The sequence below is a fragment of the Hippichthys cyanospilos genome, chromosome 18 (genome assembly GCF_059441005.1).
Source record: "Hippichthys cyanospilos isolate Australia breed blue-spotted pipefish chromosome 18, RoL_Hcya_1.0, whole genome shotgun sequence".
Taxonomy (NCBI): domain Eukaryota; kingdom Metazoa; phylum Chordata; class Actinopteri; order Syngnathiformes; family Syngnathidae; genus Hippichthys; species Hippichthys cyanospilos.
The window spans coordinates 14,014,179-14,027,962 of NC_142386.1; the positions used below are offsets into that span (position 1 = coordinate 14,014,179).

Below are 13,784 nucleotides of genomic sequence, written 5' to 3' on the forward strand. Positions count from 1 at the left end.
GGCACAGCTGGTTGGTGTGTTATGAAGACTTTGCAAACTTTATCTGTTAGACATGGCTTCTAAAAGTGCAAGTGGCGGTAACGAAAGACGTTAGAGGATGATGACAATTGAAACGAAGCAGGAGATAATAAAAAAATACGAAGGAGGCGCACACATATTTAACCTTGCTAGTGAGTATGGCCGTAACTGCTCAGCAATCTTCTAAGAGCAAGACTTTCCTTGCCAGGGGATGGACCTCGGTCAACAACAAAATGGAGAGGCTTCTTCTATTATGGATTAAAGAGAAGGAAATCGCCGGTGATATGTTCTCGTTTAAGAAAAGTTCTCGTTTAAGAAAAAAATAAAATGAATTCTGCGGGTTCGGCTCCCCTCCGCCTCCACCCACCAACAGCTCAAGTCACGTCGCCCCAAAGGAAAATGTCATTTTTCCTTTGTATATTTATGTTATTAAATTTACATATACAGTAGATTATGCTACTAATTTTTAATATGTGTATAAAATCGTGATGTTTTTACCTAAGGTTTTTGCACGCGTTGCACGCATTCACTAATTAACATAGGTTTGGATTGCCCGTCATGAGCAATTCGAGTTACGAGCATAGCCGCTGAACGGATTAAGTTCGTAATACAAGGGCCCACTGTATATTGCTTTTTACCTTTTGTTAATGTTCAAAAGGTTACAATTTTTGTCCACTTATTCACACTTATTTTCTATAGATAATGATCTTATTTGCAGTCACCTTTGGGCGCGAAATGTTTTCTCTTTCCTAGGGTGGCTTTGTAAAAAACAATTGAGAAGCACTGTAATAGGCTAATGATAACGCTAGGTGTTAGCCATTTGTCGTTGCCTGTTTAAAAAAAACTTTTGGTTTTTGTTCATACCTTTGACTTTGACAGATTCTCCACATCAGCTGACAAAAATCATCACTTGAGTGAAAGAACAGACACACTTTATTTCCAACCCAACAACGGTTACATGGAAACACACACAGATATGTACTTACAAAAATGTCTTCAAACCAAAACCAAAAAAACATCACATAATCCCAAATGATGCTCCTAACTGTCTTTTGAATAAGGATGCATATTTTTTCCCCCATTTAGACCTACTCCCACTTTCTGCTATAAAAACAAGATGAATGAAAAAAAAACAGCCGATTCCTCTCTGAAAAGATTATGTACACACGAATCATAATCACTCTCTTTTGCCTGTAACTCGTCAAGATGTTTCTGAGAAAAGTGCATCCGAATTAATTTAATGTTGTAATTTGGAGTGTGTAGCCTCACTTGGTTTGAACACATTCATAATGCTTGACCAGGGGGAAGCAGCGTCGGAGCATTTTTTTGGATTGGGAAGGGGGCACGTGTCATACTCTAGTCATGCTCTTGGAGAAGAATAAGAAGAAATAAAAGCCGCTTTTTTATCAGAGAATCCTAGAATCTATTGCAGACACACAATCATGTGACTCTCAAGTTCACGTTAAGGCATTATGAATGTGTGATCCTTAAGAATCCTAACAACCCGCCACCCGTTATCCGACTTGAAACAGAAATGTGAGTAGGGATGGGCATTTGGGTTGGGGAAAATTACGGATGGCCTCAAAACATTTTTAACTCTTTCAGTGCCAAGCGTTATTGGAAAAGACAACTTCTAGAGTGCCCAGTATATTTAGCATTGTCACTCATCTTTTAATGCTGACAGAATATTGTGTGCTATGTCTATGGTAGCATATGAAAAATTGATTTACATTCCTAACTTACTTGTAATATAAGTGTTGTGAGTCAGAAAATGCTCCAATTTAAGCACTACAGTGATCAGTTGGCTTAATATTAGATAATCACTAGTCAAGGCTGTCAGCTACCCACCATATAAAAAAAAAAACTTCATGAGAATTATTTATTATTTTATTACTATTTTAAAATATGAGAAATGTTGTCCACTGCACTGAAAGAGTTAATTCATCGATGACTGTAGAAATTAAAGATCCATTTTGACCAAGCTGGCAATAAGTTACCATTTTTTCTCGTCTGACCACTGCAAAATGTTTAATCAACAGTCCCAACAATCAATGAATCAATTATTATGCCCATCCCTAACTTTTCACCATTGAGACCAGGGGTGTCCAAAACTTTTTTACACTGAGGGCTACATCCAGGACATAATCCCAGGATGCCATTTTGTATGCTTCACAATATACAATTTAACATTGATATTGTGCAACGTAATTCCTCTCCAGACCCTATTCATTTGTGTGGGGCAATAATATCGATATATCGTAATACAAAATGACGCATTAAGCGTACTGCTATACGACATTCAGTTACCAATATATCGCATAACGGTTTTGAAACGTCTTATTACTTCATAGTTTGTTTTTTTAAGATCAACTCGCTCTGGAGTGGCTTTTGTATCATGATTTTTGCCATGTTATGAATTGTGTTTTATATGTGAATCATTCCAAGCACTTCAAAAACACCAGATTAAATGTTACAATACATGATCTTTGGAGTGAGGCGATGTTCAATGTGATGTGGCGGCAGATGAGGAGGGCAAACAGCAGAAAAAGGAAACTTTATGACACGAAAATAACATTTAATTAGTTTAATCTCAGGCTTCTGCACAGTGTTCAACTCATCCGTAGTAAGATCCTGTATACGTTCCCAAAAAGTGCAATAAAATCCAAGCAGCCATATTAACAGTAGTAGTAGGAGCAGTAGAATCTCATGTTGCGTTTAAATCAAATGGGAATTTTGAGATTTCAAGTTTTGCTTTGTTACAGTATATTTCATTTGGAAATTTTATGCTAAGCAATTTATGTAATATGAAGAAAAAAAAAACTGTACAGAAGCCACCGTATCTTGAGGGTTCACTGTATTTGATAAATTACAACAATAGATTTCTCCTTGTTTTTTATTTATTTATTTAATTATTTATTTATTTATTTTACCAACGCGAGTGACGCCACATATCTGTTTCGGGTCATATTAAGACAGTCAATGGCATGCTTGAAATAAAAAAATGTGGACATGCTTTTTTTTTGAAAAAGAATGTTTTATGTCTGCTCATAGATGTCAATGATGTGTGGCTTCTAAAAAGGAATAAATAGAATTTGTCTATTTCAATGATTTTCTTTTGTTTTTTTCAGGCATTGTTAATATATATGCCATGTTTTATGTATTTATTATTATTATTATTATTTATTTATTTATTTTTACAAACATTGCCCAATACGTATCTCAATATGCCTTTGCTGTATCGCAATATATCGCAATACTCTTTTAAGACACAACGTCCAGCACTAGGTCTACTGTAGTGGGCATGTTTTTTGGGCAACACGCAAAGATAAATGCATCCGACCCAAACACATTTGACGTACTAACACGTATTTAGGAAGGCAGCTTGAATGAGTCAAAAGATAGACCAAAAATAAATGTCCTCAACAGTGGACATACATTAAGGATGATGTTCAAGAGAAAAAAGTATTTAAGAGTTTTGGGGATTAAAAAAAAAATAAAGATAGTAAGTTAGCTCTAACTCTGTAATGCTTTAGAAATGTTTTGCTGAATTTCTTTTTTGCCTTGTGACTAATTTTAGTGTATATAAAAATTCTACACACATTTGTTCCAATTTTTTAGATACATGTAATAAAAATACATGATTTCCGTTTAAATCCGACAATAACATGCCCAACAACCCATACAAATAATTAGATTTTTTAAAACACGTATGAAAAGGAGATGTTCAAACATTGTGCTTGCACAAGTGCTGCACACCCTTGTGCTTGAAATGTGGCCGGGTACATCATTTTTCAGTCACATGAAAAATTATGTTAAATGGTTATCATCGTAGACCCGCTATACTTTTAAGATTCCTCTAAATTCCACCGCCGTTAAATGTTCCAGTAGGTTCTCCCTGTCTTTTTTTGGGAGCAGAAGCCTGACGCTTTGCTGCTAACACTGACTGCTACTTTAATCTGTTCATACAATTGCTTCCGCCTTCCGGCTCAGCTCTAAATGAGAAAAAACAGCCTAAAAAATGGCCACTGGAATTTATTGTATTCAATTTGTTTTTAATTATTGAAGGGTATTTCTTGATAACATGATTTAACTTGTTCTTATTTTTTATTTCATTCACAAAAAAACTGGCATTTGAACAGGAGTGTTTGGATTTTTTTAATTTTATTTTATATTACAGTCATGTTTTTAAGTTCTTAATTTCTCTTTAGATTCTGTTTTAGCCATGTATTATTTGTTGACCTATTTAGCTGCCTTAACCAATAATCTCTTGACCAGGCGTACCTTCTTGTCCCCTTAGTTTGGTTCTTATTTAGTCCAGTTGAGTTTTGATTTGCAGTAAGTTTTTAGACTTTGTTAATTTTGTGTTTACGTTCTGTTAAGTGCTTTGTTTTCCATTTCATATTTGTTTCATTAACCCTTTCACCCCTGTTGGGACAATGCCTCCCTGTGCTTATGAAAAAAATGGCAGTGAGTATAGAAATTATATCCCAGCGGTTCATTACATACCTATCCATAGATTCTAGTGGCATTTAGCAACTTTTACAGACATAACAAGCCAGGGCTGGGCCCACTGTCAACAAGGTAGCTTGCGTTGTCTATTAACCACCTATTACTGCACAAATACATTGATATGTGCTATATGTGCGTGTTACTATAGATGTCAATTATTACTAGGTATTGTAGGCGTATGGTCTTTGTTTTCACTTCCCTGGCATGTTTATTATTATTATTATTATTATTACTAAATACTAATAAGCCAAAAAAATCCCAGGGCCTGTGACCTAATCAATGGAAGTGGTACTTTTTAAACAAATTTTCCTAGACTTATAGACAAGTAATATATGCTATAAGTTTTTTGTTTTTTGAAAAAAACAAACAAACAAAAAAACAAAAAAGAATCAGGAGTGAAAGGGTTGAATGAGACTTTGGAGGAACTCCCAGAATACCAATTTTCCTACATTCCCCACCCTCCGCCTCATACCTAAATGCAATATACAGTATGTATGCTGTCTCTGGTGACACATGTTTGTCTTTTATTGTAAAATTTAAATGTTTTGCTTGAGGACGGAAAGTCAAAACCCATAGGTATAGTTTCTTTTTTTGTAAATATCTATGTATGTCTAGAATTTGTAACTGTAGGACAGTACAAACGTAAGCTAAGGGGCCAAAAGATGCACTCAAGAAAGAGTTTGGACACCCCTGATATAAAACGTCCTTTGATATATTTATATACAACAGGAAAACAAAAGAAAAAAAATCAGACGATGCCTAACCCCACCAAAAAACTGAAGCACGTACAGAGCACCCTGTAATAACAATCATAAAAGCAACATCGTGGCCTTGTCATCTTTGTGGCTGCACAAGGCTCAAAAAGGCATAGAAAGCGAAAGGGGGGAGGAGGGAAGGGGGGGGGGGTGGTGCAGGGGTTTTTGTTTCCTCTCGACTATCTCGTCTCCTCGGATAAGATCAGTTTTATAAGAGCCAGAGCACAGTCAGCAAGGTGGAGAGCAGAAGAGCTGTCAAACTGTACGTCACGCATCGGCAGCCCAGCGTCGCTGCAGGTGCCCGCCAATGTTTCCCAAATGCCGCAATTCAAGTGCGACAAGTCAAAGAAATCCCAGAGGTCGGTGCGTATGACAGTGTCATGGTCGGCAGGTGCAACCCCCGCCCCCGATAAGACATGGACGAGACAAGACGCACAACAAGTAGAGGGTGGAACATCAAGGGAGGAAAGCAGAAAAGAGAGGTGGGGAGGGGGGGCAGTAGGAGAAAGGGGGAAAAAAGTCAGAAATACAGAAATACAAGTCCTGAAAAGAGATTAAGTGAAGAATTTAAAAAAAAAGAAAAAAAGAAAAGGAAGCCATAGCATGTTAGTCAGCAAGGCAGATGGTTTGTGATAGGAATGGCTGGAATGTTGGAAGGTAAAAGTGAACATTGCTGTTTCTTAACCAACACTTATAAGACTGGACGAGCTGAACAATTCTGAAAAAAAAAAAATAATAATAATAAAAGGGCAAGTCAAGTCAATTATGGATTTCCAAAAATATGGTCTGAGGATAAATAGACTATCTTCCAGGCAGCTGATCAACATTTTCTTTATTGTTTCCCCAAGTAGAAGTCGACTTTGCTTATGTGTTGACCCCACTTTTTTTTTTACATCAATTTGGGTGAATTTTACAAAACCGTGATTATAAGTCTACCCCTAACTTTTGTGGCGACATAGATCATGGCTGTCCAATTATAACACATGGCGTGTGTGATAAAATGCCGAAATTACGCTACATTTAGCCGCATTTCTTCATCCTATATTGAATAAAATACTGTTGGGGTTATGGAGATGAGGAAGTGGGTTGGAACTGGGGCAAGAGCAAGGCAACGTGCACGTGTGTAGACGCAAATGCTGAAACTAATGTTGCAACAATAAAACGATTTGAAGTTTCAATGCTATAGTTTTTTGACACAGCTAAACATTCATTTGTTAAAAAGGCCAAAAAGTCATCATCACTATCTGACAGGCCAAATAGCTCCTCCCATTTAACACCCAGACATCCTCTCCTATTTCCTTCTCAGTTGTTCAAACATCCTCGGTACTCTTCCATGCGTGGTCATCTTCGGACCCATCCAATTTGTTTTAAATGGAGATCTTAGGCGATAATTTGTTGATCATCTTACTTGGGATGTTCTTTACCCAAGTGACCACTGTTGTGAGATGGTACCGTGGAAGGTTGCCCTTCACAGTTTTGTCCCCCACCTACTGACATCCATGAAGGATTGTTTAAGTACACTAAGGGGTGAAGGAGATGTCAAGCCACATTTTCCCTTTCATAATGCGTCAAGTCTGCTGAAAAAATGATCTATGCAGACATGTTGTGGACAACAAAGACAATTAGGCGGCACTTGACAAAAGTGCATTTTTGCTATATTCTGGGCAAATGCTCGGATGCGTAATATATCGAATTAAAAGTATATATATAATCATTTTAAGCCTTGTAAATGACATTATATTACTTAGTTCGAAAAGTGGTCTGTTTTAAGTTACGTGGTTATAAGTCAACACACCCCATTAAGGGGGTTGAAAACGAGGGAAAAAAACGCGGAGAATTACGTAATTTATTTAAATTAAACTTCATGAGAGATTCTGCCAACCCTGGAAAAACTCTGCAACTTTGTTTTAATTTGAAAATTGTTTCAAAACAAAGACAAGTAACATTTTAAAGCATTTGTGTTTTGAAATTTTGGAGAACTTTATTTAATGTAGACACTTATCGTGATTTATTTATTGGTTTATTTTTTTTAACTTTTTAGGATGTACCTATGGCACTGAATTTTACAACCAAGAAGCATGTTGACTAAGATATAGTTAAATAGATAAGTTAATAAATCAACATTATTTAAAACTGTTCAATAAATGGAGTTGGATTACTCCAGAGGACAATTTAGTATGTCCAATACACCTGGTATGCATGTTTTTAGAGTATCCGGAGAAGAAAACATGCAAACTCGACACAGGAGGGGCGTAACCAGCTGGATTTGAACTTGGCGCCCTTTAACTGTGAGGCAGACGTGCTACAGTATTCACTGCGCCACTGAGCCACCCAAATGTTTGTTGAAAATCAGATTCAAATATCGGTTATGGGTCTCCTGGACATAAATTGGTATTGAAGGGAACAAACAACTTTTGGAGCCAGCTGGACTGTGAGGCAGATTTGGTAAATGGTCTTCTAAAGAACCGCCTGATAAAGAACTAGAAATTACAAATTACAATAATACAAAACTGCTATTATTTTCATGAAACATTAAGGACAATGATATATTTCAATAGGTAGTTTTTTTTTTTTTTTAAATGATGTTTTTTTTTTTGGGGGGGGGGGGGCTGGGGGGTGTATTAAAAGTACTAGTGGTGCTGGGACTTTGTACAGGTTTCCTAGCTACTCAATAGTTGAGTACTTGTACTGGTATCAGTCTGAAAAAATGTATCAAACATCCCTAGATATCATCCTTGAAAAAAGACTAATATGTTCTTTACAATCCCACAATTTTAAACATAGTATTTTGATTACTATTCCATCGGCGCACTATGACTTAAGCAGCAAAATGCACTCGTATTCATACATCTCGGGGCAGCCATTTTGACGCTTCTGTTGACGTCAGTGTTGCTCGGGTAACACTCATGCATGGCTCAGCTTGTCATATGACCAAAGTCAGAAAACAGGCTCATGGATCATTTGTTTTTAGATGAGGTAATGAAATGAAAAGTATTTCCCATGAAAATGAAAGAAAATACTTTGGGGTGAGGATGGAACTTTTTAGTTGTTTTCCTCAAGACTTTTATAAGCATGTGGTGCATTGTGGCGGGGAAGCAGCCCAATCTCAACATTATTTCACACAGCACAAAAGCAGCAAAAAAAGAGTGAAGGCTGACCGTGACCGCTGGAGTATAGCTTTTAAGGATTAACTGCGCAAACGAAAAAAAAAAAAAAATCTCGGCCTGAAGGATATCTGCCGCTGCTGGGCCGTCCTAGTGATAGCAATCATAGATTAGGCGAGCAGCGTAGCGTAATGCCGAGCTACATACGTTTCGGGTCCTGCAAAAATGTTTTTGCACTATTTACCCAATAGCTTCCTGTTATCTTGCCCTACCTGGCAGCTGGAATATTGCAAGGTGCCTTTTGAAATGCAAATTGACCTTTCTTTGGTGAAGGTACAATGGACATTTTATTAGGTACTGTTACCTCTGCACTATGTACCGTAATTCCCCATATATAAATTGCACCTTTAATTTTGGGGTCAAATTTGAATGAATGAGACACACCAACACTTTGGCAACAATGTAAAAACTATAGCATACTATAGTAAATAAATGCCATTATTCATATTTTCTTGTGTTCATACCCATATACATTATATTTTGTGCACGTTGTGTGCTTTAGAATTCCCGTATTGTAAGCGGTCAGAGAACGCCTCACCAGTGGTAAATGCACTCGAAGCAATTGTTTTTCCTTTTAACAGCGACGCGCTTCGAGTTCATTTTGCCATGAATTCAGGGGTTCTCAAAACGAGATCTGCAAGCAAGTCCCCATGGGTCCATGGCCTGACTGCAGGGGGTCCGTGAAATAATTTGGGTTATTGATACAATTATTATTGATAAATTATTATTGTTTTTATTTTGTAATTTTACATTTGCAATGGGGTCCTTGGTAATTTTGCTTTAAAAAGGGGTTCTTCAGTCCAAAACGTTTGAGAATCCCTGTCATAACTAACCCTAAGTTGAGCAGCATCAGTGTTTCTGTGTTCTCTAACCGGTGCAATCTTTAATCAGCTGGAGAAATCCTAACTTTTACATGATCCTCTCAATTTTTGTAATATTCCTATGTGTGAAAAAGGATGGACTTGGACATTGGTTCAATCTGCTCGCTTCTTTTATCGAAAAGAATTCCTTGACAAGCTCAGCTAACATGAGCTACTGTTAGCTACAACAACTACTTGATACAAACAGTCATTTGACATCCGCCCACCAGCTCATCCCGTTAAGATAATTATTGTAAGTAGGAATACGGCTGATATACAAATGCACATTTTGTGTGTAAAGTTTATGTGGCTGACAGATCAATATTCCACAAATGTCCGCCCCCCCCCAAAAAAAACAAAACAACATTACCGTTTATTGGAGACACCCATACTTTTGGCCTTCAATTTTGGGAAACAATGTGCACTTTATATTTGGGGAATTACGGTAATTATCAGATTTTTTTTTTTCATTTATTTATTAGCTCTACATTTTACATTTTACATATTGAGCGCTTTACCACATTTAGACAGGTGGCTCTCTCTGCAGTTGAGTGAATTACCCCTACAGTAATAAATGCCAGTGGTCCTCTAACACATTTTTTTCAGTAAAAAATGCCTTACTCCTAATACTTTTCTTTTAAAAAGAAACCTTTATTTACGTTCATATTTTATGTTCATTTTTATTTTTCACTAAAACAACTTACTCTCAATAGACACCTTGTAGCAGAGCCACTATATGATGACATACGATGCAAATATGTTCTGCTCACGGTTTTGAAACGCACTTTCACATACAACGTCCAACGAATATCTTTATATATATATATATATATATATATATATATATATATATATATATATATATATATATATATATATATATATATATATATATATATATATATATATCAACACTGATGGCTAAATTACTGGCGTGAAACATTAGAAATGCATTTTTATACTTTGTGCATAATCAACACTTTGCCCTTGATAACCACTTCATAGTTTCTCTTAATTCACAGCAGAAGTATTTGTGTGTGTGTGTGTTTGTGTGCGCATGTATGTGTGTGTGAGGCATAAAGAATAGAGTACCTGGCATGGTGGTGGGTTCCGTAGCTGTTCTGAAGGACAGGATGCCAGGCTCAGATTTGCCCTTCTGATTCACGGCCACAATGCGGATCTCGTACTCTGTATTCCAGTCCAGTCCATTCAACACCACATATTCGCTTCCATGTGGCATGCGGATTTCCGGTTTCCAGTCTGACACATGCTTCTGTGGAAGGAAGCGGCAACAATATTTCAGAGATGACTTGAATCTAAACCGAGTACAGTAAAAAAAGATTGAATTGATTTTTAAACTTGTTATATTCACTGTACAAGTAGATGCCACAATATTCCATTTCTACATACTGTCATAACTTGGCATCAAGGTGACACAAACCTGGCAAAACACTACTTTTGTCTAAATGAAGCTCCCTAATGTCATTCAACACACATGTAGTTGCGTGGCAGCAAAATACCACAAGATACCATCAGAAAACTCTTTTGCGAATCAGAATCCACAAATTGTGAAAAGATAGAGAATAGAATACTGTGGAAAAAAAATAAAATTAAATAGAGGGCCACATTGTAGTCATAGTTTCTGTCAGAGGATCGAAAAAGTGTGTATGTCACACACTTCCCTAGTTTTAGTCAGAAACAAGAAGTCACAATTAGCATTTTGCAGGCCACATAAAATGATGTGGCGGGCCGGATTGGAACCCCAAGCCTTGAGTTTGACACCTGTGATGTAATTAATACGCAATAAAAAGCATACAGAAATTTGTGCAAAAATAATGCTTGCAGAGGTGGGCACTTCATCAGCATTGACGGACTGTCGCTGACAGACGCCTGTTTTGCTAATGGGCCAGCGAATATCGGGAATGCTCAATAAAATGGCGAATTAAAAATGTCAGAATTGCTATTTTTATCCGTCGTTGAAATCATTGGGATAATCATTATGTCAGATGTCCGTCATAGGTCCATGAGCCCTCCACACGCCTTTTCGCTTACTGAAATACATACAATCAACTGACTTGAATGTTTACCTCCCATATTACTTCGTCTTTATAATACAGTACAAACTGCAATCAGCCTGCAGTTAATATGACAAGTTACTTTGCAGTACCAACAAGCAATGGAAAAACATATTCAGTTGAGTGATTAAACTTGGTTGCTTAAATTCACTACTTGTCATTCGCAGCTATAACACAGCTGACTTTACCTGAGATTTATTTGTACTTGATCCCTTTCTTAGTCCTGGTTTCAGGAATCTTGCTGCTAAGAGCATTCTGGGAATGCAGAACAAATCTGTGTTCTTTCTCTGAATGGCTCTTGGCCAGGAAATGCAAGATTGAAGTGTTTTCAATCCCTAATTATAGATGTTTTTTTAGTAAATTCAACCTCAGCAATACTTTGTTTGACTTGTAGTTTATGTGACAGATGCAATTTAGACAAATTTAGACAAATGTTAATGAAACCGTCTTCTATAGTTGTAGGGCAGGCGGTTATAAGTGAGAATCAACATTCACCAATTAGGTGTCATGAAAAGCATGATAATGCCATCCAGTGGAGATGATTATTAATTGCACTGTTGGCCCTGCATATCTCAAATGTGGGATAATAGACATAATAGACTGGTGTTTTATAACCTAAGGTTAAAGGCCTTAGCTAGCTTTGTTTTCATGTTACACTTATATTACTGTGTTGTGTTTCAATTGCGATGTAACTGTAGAACCACAGACATGGTATTAACTCTAACCCTAACCCTACTGAAACAGAAAAAATATGAGAAGTAGCCCTGCACCTGACAAATGATGGATCAGAAAAATAAAGATAAAAAGTTGCCCTATGGTTGTGGTTGAAGGTTGGGCAAAAATACACTGATGAATCAACCATTACACGTTTGTCTGGCTTGAAAAAATGATGGGCCGACGATGACGGAAAGGGATGGCTCTGACGAATGTCGGACCAGCAAAAAAATGTAAGTTGCCCACCTCTGATTATTTGTAATATTTTGCCTCATTTTAATTACAGTAAATGTGATTATTTTTTGTTTTTTTTCCTCTCTCGCGGTGTAGTCAGGGGTGTTAAACACATTTCAACTCTTTGAGTGTGAAGCGTTATCGGAAAAGAAAAACCTTAGAGGACCAGTATATGTAGCATTTTCAATCATCTTTCAAGGCCCAATAGAATATTGTGTGCTATGTCTATGTAAATATGGGTAGTATCATATGAAATGAAGATTGATCATCATTCATTTCGTTTTCTGGCTTGTCTGCAGGAAATTGTGTCGCTTAAGGCAATGCCCAGCTGCATGAAACTTTTACCATTTAGCAACACAATTTAGCAATAAGATACTTCATGTTCCAATTTGTTTGCTCTTAGTTTGAAATGGACATTATGCTGCTCTTTTCATAGAATTTAAGGGAATAAATGAGATTTGTAGATACCCACAAAAACACTGTTAAAATCTCACATATGCCCTGAAAGGCCTTCATGTAGCCCCATGGTCACGCAGACCTCCTATTTGAAAATACGGTGACGAGATCATACTTACAGCCTTGTATCGGACCAGGTAATGTTTAATTGGGGAGCCGCCATCATCCTGCTTGATCCAGCTGACCTTAAGAGCGTTGCCCTGATTTTGAACCATGGCCTCCAGTTTCGGGGTGCTGGGTTCCCCTATGAAAAGTAAATGAGAATAAGCTTTTGACAAGAGGGTTGCCGTTGAATTAGCTACCCCTAATGGAAGTTTTTTTTTTTCAGGTAACCGCTACAGCAGCGGAGTTAACTCGGACAAGAAAGAAGAAAAAGAAAAAAAAAACTCTCTGGGCACTTTTAGGCAGTCGGCTGTGGACCATCACTTAGAGAGCTTCACAAAGCTCCTCATTAACGTCTGCATCCTGTGAGTAATGACCGCCGGGATGCTGTATAACAAGCCTCTGGGCGTCGATGGACATTAATGATAAGGAAGTTGGCTTGGTTTGTTGTTTGTTGACCCTCCATAGTGGAAAATGCTCATTAATTATAAATGTATGTATTGGCTCCATGGTTATATAACTCACACTCACAATATGGCAACCGAAACCACAAATCTAAACTAGACTAAACTAAACTAAATTTATACATGAATGTTTGCCTTTGGCGTTGAATAAATAGGCGATAAAAGTGATTGAATTCCAAGAGTGAATTTCTGTTAGCATAACGTGAGCAGCTACAAGTGAATGTTAGTGGAGAGAAGAGGTTAAAAAGGAATGCAGGCAGAAGGAGTTGTTGTCAATAAGTAAATAAGGTGAAGTTAGCTTCTCTTGTTGTTGTTATTCTCCTTGCTCAAATAGACACACTCAGGCAGACAATGTTGTAAAAGAAATAGAACATGAAGAAGGAGATGACATTGCTCAGGTGTAATGTGTAAATTATTCCATAGGTACTCTTTT

The 13,784-nt window shown here is 37.1% G+C and overlaps 1 protein-coding gene across 6 annotated transcripts in view; it reads right to left on the reverse strand.

Annotated features, from left to right (window-relative positions):
* The window catches only part of ncam1a (neural cell adhesion molecule 1a), a 312,988-nt gene that overhangs the window by 18,921 nt on the left and 280,283 nt on the right, over positions 1-13,784 (reverse strand). For 4 of the 6 annotated variants that reach the window (XM_088440218.1, XM_088440217.1, XM_088440222.1 and 1 more), the window contains 2 exons: positions 12,905-13,029; positions 10,399-10,579 (listed from right to left, as the gene is read on the reverse strand). In XM_088440218.1, the coding sequence (XP_088296344.1) occupies positions 10,399-10,579; positions 12,905-13,029 (306 nt within the window). Of the gene's footprint in view, positions 1-928; positions 5,574-10,398; positions 10,580-12,904; positions 13,030-13,784 lie in introns of those variants that run through there. The other 2 variants (XM_088440220.1, XM_088440219.1) reach the window with 1 other exon arrangement.